Below are 12,673 nucleotides of genomic sequence, written 5' to 3'. Positions count from 1 at the left end.
CCCCTAAATGTTAATTACAGGGGGGCACGCTAATAATTAATTTTAAATTTTTATATTTAAATCCTTGTTATATTCAAATTGTCCTCTGTATTTCTGATCCCCCCCCTTGTGATCTGTGATATTGTGTGTGTTGATGGTGGTCTGTGACCGTATTAATAGATTCATTCATTCACTTACTCATAGGTAAGTGAGTATAGGATTACAGCCACACTTTGTGAGCTGAGTTGTGCAAATGGCACAGCTGCTATTGATCCCATGATTGCTGTATCGTCTTGAAGAAGGAGCAACCAGCACAGACACATGTAGGCTCTACAGCAGGCACCCCCAAACTCGGCCCTCCAGCTGTTTTGGGACTACAACTCCCATCATCCCTAGCTAACAGGACCAGTAAGGGATGATGGGAATTGTAGTCCCAAAACAGCTGGAGGGCCGAGTTTGGGGATGCCTGCTCTAAAGTGACTAAAAGCACCAAATGTGTGTATCCAACCCCTGAAATAATTGCCAGGTTAATTTAGCAAGCTTTAGAGGAATTGAAATTGCTTTCTGTTTTCTCTAGCAGTTAATCTCTTGCACCCTAATTTAATTTCTCTTTTTTAGGCACTCCAGGTATCATCTCCTCACCATATGCGGGGGCTGCTGGTTTTGCTCCTGCCATTGGGTTTCCTCAGGCAGGCAAGTCCTTTTCAGTATGCGTAAACCCTGTCTGTTATTGGTCTGTCTGTTTGTTTTTGTTTAAACAAATTAATTAAAATGGGCACTGGAGTAGACAAAGGACCTAGCATGCCTTTGTGTATGTAGGCCATGATACTGTCAGAAAGCAGTGTCTTTTATACTTTTCTGCACTTAATTTTACTTAGAGAGCTTGGGGCATTTGGGAATTCATCTATCTTTGGACAGGAAAATGTTTTTTTGCCATGTTAAAGTGAATCATTGTAGCGGGGCTGTTCTTTTTGTACCTGTATTTAACAACTAGCTGGAAGTATGAGAACTCAAACCCCCAATGTATTGAAATAAATCTTAACTCATCAAGAAATGGAAAATCCGTAAGAATGGGATGGTACAGTTAGGTTTGTCTTATCAAGATAGGCTGCAAAGATTTATTTGTGGTATTTTAACCAGGTGAGGAGGAATAAATGGCAGGCCTTTGCTTATTTATGAAGCATTTATTATAGAATGTTTCGCTCTGAGCTTGTGCTTTAAAATGAGAGATAAAAATTGAACTGCCATGTGCATCTTATGAAATATTTCTATAGATCTATTTTGACTTTTCCAGGTCTCTCTGTCTCCGCTGTTCCCAGTGCACTTGGTCCTCTTGCAATCACCACCTCTGCTATGACTGGGCGAATGGCTATCCCAGGAATGACTGGAATGCCCGGAAATTTCGTTTTGCTTGTTAGCAATCTCAACCCTGATGTAAGCCTCATATATAGTACTAAAGTTTATAACATAAACATAGTTTGGAGTTAAGCTTATGGCACTTAACCCAAAATCTAAACTAGAGATTGGATAATAACCAGTATTATCAATGAAAAATATAACTGAAATAACTTTTTATGATGTGTGTGTGTGTGTATATATATATGTGTGTGTGTGTGTGTGTGTGTGTATAAAAAACATTCTGGGACAAGGGATGTTTGAAGTAATTTTACTTTAGAATAGCACTTTGGTTTACCTAATATTGTATTTCACTATCTATTCATGCACTTGCTACCTGTTAAGGTTCTCTGGCAATCCTAAAATAATTGACGCACCTTTTCTTTTTAATACATTATGCTTGGTTAAAAAATATTGCCTTGTGATTTATTTATTTTTTGCAGGCAATCACACCAGATGGACTCTTTATTCTGTTTGGTAAGTTGCTTTGTGTACAACACCAGATTAAAATAATACAGATATTAGCTGAGGGACTGGTTTTTCAAATTGTGTTGGTTTTAAATTCCACGGAGTTGTCTACATGTGGTGATAACTGTTAGGCAGTAGTTATATCTTAGAACAGGAGTGAGGAAGCTTTTGGAGCCTGAGGGCTGCATTTCAATCTCATCAACCTTCTGAGGACCACTTGCCAGTGATAGACAGGGTAGAATTGGGCAGGGCAACAAATGTAAAGTTTACCTTTGTGCATAAGGCCACTTTCTGTACACACTGATACATTCCTCTGCATTATTCATCCAGACAAGAAAGCGGCATTATCAGAGGACACAGTCATGCAAAAGAATTTGGGGGTGAGAAGTATGGGCAGTGATGAGTGTGGTCTGAGGAAAGGGGGCACATTGGGGACAGTTACAAGGGCCAAACAGGCCTGCTGGGTTGTATTTTTGCTCCTAGATTGAGGTTCCCATTGCTGTTTTAGAATAATCTGTCTCCCCAGTAACTAGTAAATGGATACGTGTCTAGATTCTTTGCTAGTTCTTGCTGCATTCTCAGGTGTATTCGTTGCAAACACTGATAATCAGATGCACATTATGTGCTTCTTAAACATATATGTACTGGGCCAAGTAAATGATTACTTCAGGATGGAATAATTGAGCTTAGGATAAAACAAACTCTGGATCTATGCATTCATGTGGAAGATGTATGTATTTAGTACACTCATCATATTTGTGCAATGTCTGGCTCTATATCTAACAAGCTTCACCAGCTTCCTGATGTTTTTTTTTTTTTATGTTCTCTTTGAAATGATCCCTAGCATGACATGGACGTGATACTGCAGTGTTGCATATAAAGGGTTGCATTCAATTAAGTTTTACTAGGAATAGAGAAACTGAAATTAATAGAACTAACTTAGTCTTGGTCATTTGTTCCATTGGATCTACTTGGTTAAATAGTAGCCAATAACTTGAATGAGATTGGTGCATAAGGTGTGTTGAAAAATACTTGTTTTGCTTTTGCAGGTGTTTATGGTGATGTCCACCGTGTAAAAATCATGTTTAATAAGAAGGAAAATGCCTTAGTTCAGATGGCAGATGCAACCCAAGCCCAACTAGGTAATAACAGTGTCATGTTACAGTTTGCATAGGTCCGATTGAAGAGCACCTACTCCTTTTGGAGTCTTCATTAATGGGAGGGAGAAGGGATTTTTGCTGGTTACTCTGTGTCACCTTCTCCTGTATTCTGGGGGTTTCCCCAAACTTGTTGAGCAGGTTTTCAGGGGGAAATGAGTCTGTCCACCACCTTCCGTTAAGGGGATCTGCTGTGAATCAAAAGCCCTTTTGCAAGCAGAAGGGACCAAATGGATTAGATCCATTATTTTAAGTGTCCACGATTAATTTGAAAGAGGTATTCAGTCGTAGTAGGAAACACGCTTGACTGAAAATAAAAGATGTGCTGGAGTAGCAATATTCTGTGCTTTCAGACGCTGTCTGCAAATCAGAAGTCTTGAAATGTACAACTGTGACTGTGAATAAAGCTGAGTTGAAGTGTGTCTACTCCTCACTTATTTGATAACTGGGGCAAGCATTTTGTAAGCACAGATTCAGTAGAGTAGCGTTCCAGCTGTTCTCTTTCTTTTTCTAGCCATGAATCACTTAAATGGACAAAAACTATATGGGAAGGTGCTGCGTGTCACACTCTCAAAGCATCAGACAGTACAGCTTCCTCGTGAGGGACAAGAGGATCAGGGTTTGACTAAGGACTATAGTAATAGCCCTTTGCATCGCTTCAAGAAACCTGGCTCAAAGAACTTCCAAAATATCTTTCCACCATCTGCCACTCTGCACCTATCCAACATTCCGTAAGTATCTAAATGTGAACAGGGCTAGCCGAAGTGACTTTTTCTACTCTGCAATCATATAACAATAATAAATTTAAATGGAGAACAATTTGCTGCCCTTCCATGACATCAGAAATCCCTTGCCCAATGGCAGGGCTGGCATTGAGAGAAATCCCAAACAACTGGATTTGAGAGGCAAGAAAGAGCATGGCACATCTGAATTGCAGGACAGCTCCTCTAAACCACTTGTGTAACAGTCTGCTGCATGACTTACAGGTTTTGTTTACATGACAAATAAAACAAGCCAACTTGTAGGCCATGGCCTATATTCAGAGAAGCCATTTGCTCATGGGCTCGAAATAAATTCTTTTGTTCCAGCACCAGCAGCTTGCATCAGGAGATGCTAAAGAGTTGCTTCAGAAGCTGTAAATGTCTGCATCCTGGGTGGAGTTTCTTGTGCAATAATTCCATGGATTTTAAGAGCATCTCAAATATTTATGTGGAGCCAAAAAGAATAGCAGAATTCTGAAGTAGTCTAAAACACGTTGTATTGTGTTTTTAATGTTCAGTTGGGAGCCACCCAGAGTGGCTGGGGGAACCAGCCAGATGGGCGGGGTATAAATAAATTATTATTATTATTAATATTGTTGTTGTTGTTGTTGTTGTTGTTATTATTACATAATTCTCTATATAGCAATGGTTTTCAATCTCTGATCTAAACTGGTGCTGGATTATGTCTGATTAATTGCTCAAGGGAATTTTAGATTCCTAATAGTGGGTGATACCCTACATTAGACATAGTCAGAGTTAGATCCATTGTAAACAATGGAATTAAGTTATGTATGTATGTCTATTTATTTCAGTGGCTCTGCTCTGAGTATTATTTAGTTACAAATCACCCTGGAGTGGGTGGGATATTAATGGTATAAGCAGGGTTAAAGAAAATATTCAACACTGAAAAAAGTAAACACAGCAAGCCCACATTCTTCCGCAGTAGTACATAATAAAAAGACAGCCCTACAACCTGTTAGAGCTAAGAAGGTTACATCATTCAGAGGAATTGAAGTTAAACAAAATATTACAAATTCTGCCAGATAAATTTGCACGTAAGAGGGGACAAGAGCCCAGAAAGGTTGGTTGCTTACCCTTTATTTGTGATGCTACTAGAATATAAGAAACCCAGATTGTCTGTGAAATGGGAAAAAGACAAAAGGGGTGTTGTTGAACTCTGTTTTCTGGACAGGTAGGCATGGTAGTAAGTTACAGCAACACACCTTACAAGCTAACCAGTTTATTTTGACATAAATAAAAAAATGTGGTGGTTTTTGTTGTTGTTGTCGAGACCTGAAAATTTAGCTAACACGAAGGATTTAATCCATTACAGACCTTCTGTCACAGTAGATGACCTGAAGAATCTTTTTGCTGGTGCTGGATGTATTGTGAAAGCCTTCAAATTCTTCCCGTAAGTATCCACTGTAAATTAAGTTTTTTAAAGCAAGGAATTCATCCATTGCATACATACAGATGGAAAATAAGGAATAACATGAAATTCAGTACTGGGACTTAATCCGGGGTAGGGTGGGGATGTAATTATATGAACTTGCACCACTTAAATAGGTCCTTTCTCTTACACATAATTTCCTGTAAAGAAAGCTGAGAAGCTATAGCTGGAAGTCTTTGGTTCAGCATAATCTTGCACTAAGCAAGGTTCTGGAAAACTAATGTGTGGAAGGAAGGGAGACTTAACCAGCTAGCGGCTGAGCTTCTTGGTGTTCATCTCTTGAGATGAAGGCCAAATAAAAGACCAGACATGAAATGCCTACAGATTGCACCATATCATACTGTGTGTTTGGAATTGTCCTGTGGTTCTGTTTCACTGATTATCTGCCAGAGATCAAGCTGAGGAGTGCTGCTCTGATGAGGAATGGTGGGACGCTCCCCCTCCCCCTGCTCCTGACCAGGATCCTGAAGCTTCCCAGGAGCAGTGGATCAATATAGATTTGGAACAGTGGTTTGCAGAGGGGCATAGTTCTGAAGACAAAAGTTGGAATGAATTGGGGTGTGAACAGCAAAGTGAAGAAGAACTGGAAGAGAGAGAGCTAACAGACTCTCTCTTGCTGGAAAGTATTCAGCATATCAGTCCAAGGTCAGGCATGGAGCAGGCATGTCCCAACAGGTCGATCGTGATCTACCGGTCGATCACGAGATGTCCATGGTCGATCGTGTGATCATTAGCGATTTCCCCCCACAAAAAAGAAGCTTGACAGGTTTGCCTGCCCTAAAGAAAAGAAGAAGAAGCTCAACAACTTTGCCCCCCCCCCCAAAGCACAACAACTTTGCCTGGCAATGGCCATGGGTAGATCACAGCCAGTCTTTTTATACTGTGAATACGGTCATACCTCATGTTACGTTTGCTTCAGGTTGAGCGTTTTCAGGTTGTGTCCCGCGGTTACCTGGAAGTACCAGAAAGGGTTACTTCCGGGTTTCGGCGCTCGCGCATGCACAGATGCTCAAAATGGTGTCATGTGCAGAAGCGGGTTGCGTTCCTTTCAGGTTGCAAACGGGCCTCCGGAACAGACCCTGTTCGCAACCAAAGGTACCACTGTAGATCTCATTCTCTTGGGAGTTGGACGTGCCTGATAAGGTGGCTGTACAAAAAGCCATAATTGTTGCGAGATCGCTTTGCAAGATGGGAGTTACTAGGAGGGAAGTGGGTGGAATCCTTAATTGGGAACACCTTTATTCCGAGAATGAATGCTTTGTTCTTTTGCTGTGGTCGTTAAGGACTCTTTAAATGGTAAGGGACTCTTCGCTTTGTCCTGCTTATCTATGGCCAAAGGGGAGGAGGAAGCTGGGTCCCCGGAGCCTGACATTATCCTGACACTTAGTTCTAAAAGTGCACTAAGATTTTGGGAAGTGAGGAACTCTTTAAGATGTGGTTGGGATTGACACTTTCCTTTTCACTTTTAGAAAAGACCGCAAAATGGCTCTCATCCAGTTGGGCTCTGTGGAAGAAGCGATCCAGGCTCTTATTGAGCTTCATAATCATGACCTTGGGGAGAACCATCACCTCAGAGTTTCCTTCTCCAAATCTACAATCTGACACTTCTGTGACCTTTTGCTTTTTAAGACTCTACCCACAATTACCAGTAAAATTCAGACAAGAGACTGGAGTAGCCAAAACCAACGCTGCGTCCTTAAACCATTAAACTTGTGTGGCTCATGTGTATTACTTTACACAGTAAATGAATCAAGGGATGATTTTTCATATCTTCTCCTCTTTAAATGGCTAACAGTCCTCCACGAAATTTTCTTCTGTAGTATTTAATAACGCAACATTTTCAGTAGAAGCCCCTCTTTTGTTTTTAATGATTTCAGAGGCATATTTTTTTGGTTTTTATTCCAAAACAATGTTACACAACATTTCTGTGCCCCGTTAAACTATCTTATGAAAATAATGTTTTCAAATAGATATAGTGGATTATTTTAAGCACATAGAGTGTTCAGTGGGGGATTTATTTGACCCCTTAGCTAATAATTTTAATCAGTACCTGTTGAACATATTGGAGGAAAGGCAGTGCCTTCTTTTTCCATGGAGCAAAGTAATTTTTTTCAAATAAATTGTGTAAGTGACACAGGTAAATTATTTTAATGTGATCATAGTGAATTTTTAAACTAGGTATTGAATCATGGTGTAAGAGACCACTAATTTTTATTACTATGAAATGCTGTGTAATAAGATTTTGGAGAAAATGAAAGAAGAAATATGTCCTGATTTCAAGTTTTGTACATTTCTTTCAGAAAAAAAAAATGTTTACACTCATAAGGAAAAAAATTCAGGTCTGTCATATGGTTTGACAAATTTTTAGAAAGGTTATTTTTGGTAAGGTCTTGTTTAAAAATATAAAATTAAACCTCAAGGGTTTTTTGTACCACTATAATCTCTAATACTTAAATCAGAATTACTGTGTATTTACTTAATTTCTTACGTGCCTTATTATGTGCTTATAATGATACAATAGTTAGAGTTTTATCTGAAGTATCTTTAAACTGTATTGTGGCTTGGTGAGATTTTTTTTCCTTTGTCCTAGTTTTTAAACGCTTGGTGATTTAAAAAAAAAGTTTTAATAAGTAATAGTCAAATCAGATTTTTGGTGCTTTGGTACAGGGGTGGTGGTGGGGGACTAAAGATAACTCAATGCACATCCTTATAGGCCTCACAATATTTTGGAGGTTGCAGTTGAGTGACACCACTGTTGGGTTTTAAAGAATGTTCTCCAGTTTCTGCATGATATCTAACCTGTAGAGCCATTGGCTCTTTGAGAATATTTTGCCTCAGGATTCCTTTTCACCCAACAGTACTTGCTTGCTGTACTAAATGTGGACTGGCTTTCCTCCATAAATATCACAACTTCAATACTGAATGTTCACTCCTCTTTGGAGAGCAAGATGAGATGCAATCTTAACTATTTTTTGTGAAATCTAGGCATACACAAATTATTTCTATGATTGTAATACAATGTTTTTAGAGGTGTCTCAAGATGTTACGTCTACTGAAATTTTTCATTGTTTTGTAAGGTATTCCTCTCAAGTATAAGGGTTATTAGTCCTTAAATTGTGTTGAAGATGGACACAGAGACTTAAGAAGTGAAATGGAGTGTAATGATTTGTAGCTCTCATTCTGCTTTTGGATTTTTTTTTTTTTAGCAAGTCAAATTGCTCTGTGAAGACTGGCTGTTGGTCAGCAAAAAGAATTCCATAGCTTTAGATCTAGTTTGAAAGCTTCTTTTAAAATGGTAACTTGGTAACTTATCTTTGAGATGTCAACTTCTTGATAACATCACTGTAGGATGAAAGGATAGCCAGTGAGACATTTTTGCAACCTTATATAGCTATATTTGTGTCAGCTGGCTGATAAATCACCTTTGGACATTAAATGAATGTGTTCATTTTGTCACCCGATAAGAGTGTGTGTGACGCTAGACTAACGTCCAGTAATAACTGATCCCGTATTCAAAGTCCACCACTGCTTTGCAGCTGTTTGGAAATGGCATTTTAAAGCACCTAGAATACCAATATCTTCTTTTGTTTTAGCAATGCAGTTCAATTGGTCCCAAAATCCAGCCTAAATGGGTCTCCTTCATTCCATGGAACCATGACTTCAAGTAAGCATGTTCAAGATGACAGCCCATTTAGGTGTGTAAATTAAATAGCTTTTTTGGTTTTATATCCCCAATCAGTATGGCTCCTCTTTAGAATAATTTGCTAAGTTACCTTTTAATCTTGGTCACCATGTGTTTAATGCTGCTACAAAGGGGACGTTATTGCAGTTGATGAATGTACCTGAAGTAGGGGAAAAACAAGTTCTGAGAAATGAGCATTAGCATGTATAATATCAAGGGTGGGGAGTGTGTGTGTGTGTGTGTGTGTGTGTTAGTGTGTGTGTGTGCGCGCACACACATGTGTGCTGTGTGAAGTTTCCTATATGTATGCTAATACACATTGCAAGCATTTAATTTATTGACTTAACTAATCTAAAAACAAAACGTACCTTCATAATGCTTAACAGAGAAGTAAATGGTTAATCCTAACATGAAAGACACCTTCACTTAGTCCCTAGAAAATGCCCTTTCTAGACAACGTGTCGTTGTAAGTAGTCATTTCTCGACTACTTTGAGTTGTAGGGCGTGCGGTTTATATGCTGGCAAACTTTTTTTGAATTTTATTTTGCATATACTCAACATATTCTGTGTGGTCTTGTCATAATTATGTTATATTCTGTATTGATCATCTTGGTTGTAGTGCATGTGTGTTCAATGATTGGGTGGTTGATTTCCTTTTTGAAACTATTTCTCCATGAGGTGCAAATATGAGAAATGGCAGTACAGTACACACTTTGTTTGCATTTAAAACAGTAATTCCATTTGCAGCAATAGCTAAGCTTGATTTCCCCCCTCCCCATGAAAGCAAAAGAAACTTAGTCCCACAAAGGTGACACTTTCTGGCCCCTTTATTCTTTTGCTGCAGAACGCTAGCATCTGGTCTGTCACCATTTAGCAGATCTACAGTGAATGTCCTGCAAGGTGTTCAAGAGGATGTTGTTAGCATCCCTTTGTGAAAAAATATTTGACAAGAAGTTTAGTGCAGAGTAACTTACTTTTCCAGACTTACTTGGATATTTGTAGCATTCCTATTATCAACTGAATTTTCTCTCGCCCTGAAGCGGTTGTGATTTTAAGCTGCAAGTGGCCCTTGCTTTCAAAGTGAATCCTGTTTGTGTCCCAGTCACCTGTGTGCCAGACATTTCTGTCACCTGTAGAGTATGGGATAGGTGTTTAGGGCTTTGGCCAATGAAGTCTTTGAAGAATGCTGACTTTTAATAACATTTAAATATTTTTGCTCATTATGCAACCTCAGCAAAGGTTCCCTTTTAGCATTTTGGGCGAAGGAAATATTTTTCTCAGTTGGAAGATTTGCAGTTTCGTTCATTGTAAGAAAGAAATGCTAACGAATCAAATTAAGGGATATGTAACACCACAGGAGCCAATGTGGTTTATAAAATAAACAAACCTAAATCTCCTTGGTGTTGAGAGGCCAGATTTAAAAATGGTATTTTAAGTTACTTAACTGATTAGTCACCTACAGTTGCCTATGATTCTTACTTCTAGAAGCTAAGCCATTACAGCTTTCACAACCGAAAGACAAACTGCTGCTAGCTTTGGATACAAACTGGAAGGAAAAACTGGCTCAGGAAGGCCAGAGTGCATAGTTACAAGGCTTCATGTCTTGCAGTCTTTGCTTTTTAGCCCCACAATAATCTGGGGAGAGGGGCTTTTAATACTCTAATGAAATTTTTGATTGCACCGTTAAATCAACTAAGCCCATCCAGACACTTTTTGCAAGTTACAGAACTTCAAAGATACGTTCATTTTAAGCCTTGCCCCCAAACTTGGTTGCCTTTCGTGTCTCCCACCAGTTGCACGATTTCTGTGTTTGGAGAATTTATTGAGGGCTCGTTGTGCCTATATCTATCTCCGAATGTAGCCTTGAGTTGTCCATGTGGCACCTCTTTTTCCCAGACGGAGAGATTGTGAAGTGGAATCTTGTTGCTGTAAAATAAAGCAGAGCGTGCGAATTTTGCAGTGAACAAGCCTATCTAACTGCTACACTTTTTACTATGACCAAGAGAGAGACCGCTGGATATGGGCTTTTTTTCTGGGAATGACAAACCTGAGATGTGCTCTTTCAGTCTTCATCCTGTTATATGTAGTATGTACTGCTATTTTCAAAGGAGAGGGGCTGAGTAGTTTACTGTATTAAAGCCATTTTTATTTGCCTTGACTTTTTTTGTGGACTGGTAACTCTGAACAAAACTGTCAGATTTAAAACAGTTGTGCTGAAAACTGTTCAGGTCGCACAGAGATTTTCTTGAAGCAAACTAACTCCTAATTGTCTTTGCAATTATCTGTCTGTGGTATATGAGACTGTTCTTAATTTTTAAATCAAATCTTAACAATTAGGAATTATTTGAAGAAATTTAAAACTTCGAAGATTTAATTTCAGGGTTTTTACGAAGAAGAAAACAATATGGGACCAAAGTTTATGTGCCTTCAGTAGTCTTGTGTAATTTTCTTGCTATCTTTTTTCAGTCTTTAGAATAAATACTATTGTTTTCAAGAAAATGTGTATTTATATAGTAAAAAAAAACACACCAAATGACCCATGAACTATCTATATGTGCAGTCAATTGCTAACTGTTTCATTTGGGTTTTAGTATCCCTTTGCTTTCTATCATTATAACATGAACCAAGTTGCACCACACAGGAATTCATGTTCAACTCTAGGCATGTGGCTCGTGGTTGTCACAGTAGCTTGCAACTGGGACATTATTAAATATTGAGGATCCTTGTATCCAGAAATCCTCAGTTATAAATGAAGAGTGCATGCTTTGGTAGAATTTTCAATTCTTGGATCTATGTGCAGTATTAGGAATGATAGTGAAAAGTCTAACCAGCGATGTACTTAGATTCATCTCTCTTTGACCATGTTTTTTGCTGTTTTCCAAATTCATTCTCCTGTTCCTGAAAACAACTCATCCCAGTCTCAAAATACAGTTGCTGACCAAGCAAATTGTTGTATCAGATTTGTCACCTCATTGCAATGACCAAAGATTGTCTGCTCTGGTTTTACTGAGACATCTTGCCAGTTCTCTCTCTTTCTCAAGCGATTTTTTTTCCTGAAAGACTCGGTGTAAAGTGGCCTTTTATATGAATGTTATTGGTGAATGGACTACTTAATGGGAAATTAGATTTTTTTTAAAAAAAGAAAGAGAAAAGCGAACCAAATGTAATGGCATAAGGCAAGAGGCTGATGGAGAGAGAGTGCTGTGTTAAGAGAAAGATTGGTGCGCAATTACAAGAGTCAAAACATTCCCTTTTCATGTCTTCACAAATCCCTTTTTAAGTTTGTAAAAATATTCATCTTAACACAAGAAAATGCTGTAAATATTTATAACAACATTTTTTACCTGTCAAAAAAAAAAAAGGTTTTTGGGAACAAGTATAAAATGGTTTTTATATTTAAAAAAAACATCAATTATCTTGTATATTTTGATAAGCAACAGTACCAGCTTTCGTTTGTTAAGCAGCTTGTGGCAATTGGAGGGGGGAAAAGGATTTCATGTTGTTGAGATGACTTGATGTTATAAATGCAAAGAAGTTGAAATATTAAAGAAACCTATTTTCTAACTGCGTAGTGCATGGTTAATTTGAACTTCTGTACACTGCCGGATGCTCCATTTCTTTTTAAGTTTTGTGTATTTGATTATTACTTGAGTATCTATACTTAACTCTTTTTCTAACAACTCTAGTTGTAGCATGCCTCTTAATAAATGTCATGACATCTGTACTCTCAAATTTTTCTGCGTTCTTGTCTATTACTTTGGGTTCCCCCCCTCCCCTCTAA

The 12,673-nt window shown here is 38.4% G+C and overlaps 1 protein-coding gene across 1 annotated transcript in view; it reads left to right on the top strand.

Annotated features, from left to right (window-relative positions):
* The window catches only part of PTBP3 (polypyrimidine tract binding protein 3), a 48,184-nt gene extending 35,728 nt beyond the window's left edge, over nt 1-12,456 (top strand). The window contains exons 9-15 of the mRNA XM_081177131.1: nt 598-676; nt 1,254-1,413; nt 1,818-1,851; nt 2,892-2,984; nt 3,514-3,730; nt 5,094-5,171; nt 6,680-12,456. Coding sequence (XP_081033257.1) covers nt 598-676; nt 1,254-1,413; nt 1,818-1,851; nt 2,892-2,984; nt 3,514-3,730; nt 5,094-5,171; nt 6,680-6,812 — 794 coding nt within the window. The 3' untranslated portion in view covers nt 6,813-12,456. The remainder of the gene's footprint in view (nt 1-597; nt 677-1,253; nt 1,414-1,817; nt 1,852-2,891; nt 2,985-3,513; nt 3,731-5,093; nt 5,172-6,679) is intronic.
* Nucleotides 12,457-12,673: the final 217 nt, after the last annotated feature.

Source organism: Podarcis bocagei (assembly GCF_964188305.1).
Source record: "Podarcis bocagei genome assembly, chromosome: 17".
Lineage (NCBI taxonomy): Eukaryota > Metazoa > Chordata > Lepidosauria > Squamata > Lacertidae > Podarcis > Podarcis bocagei.
This window is presented reverse-complemented; position numbering and strand designations above follow the sequence as displayed.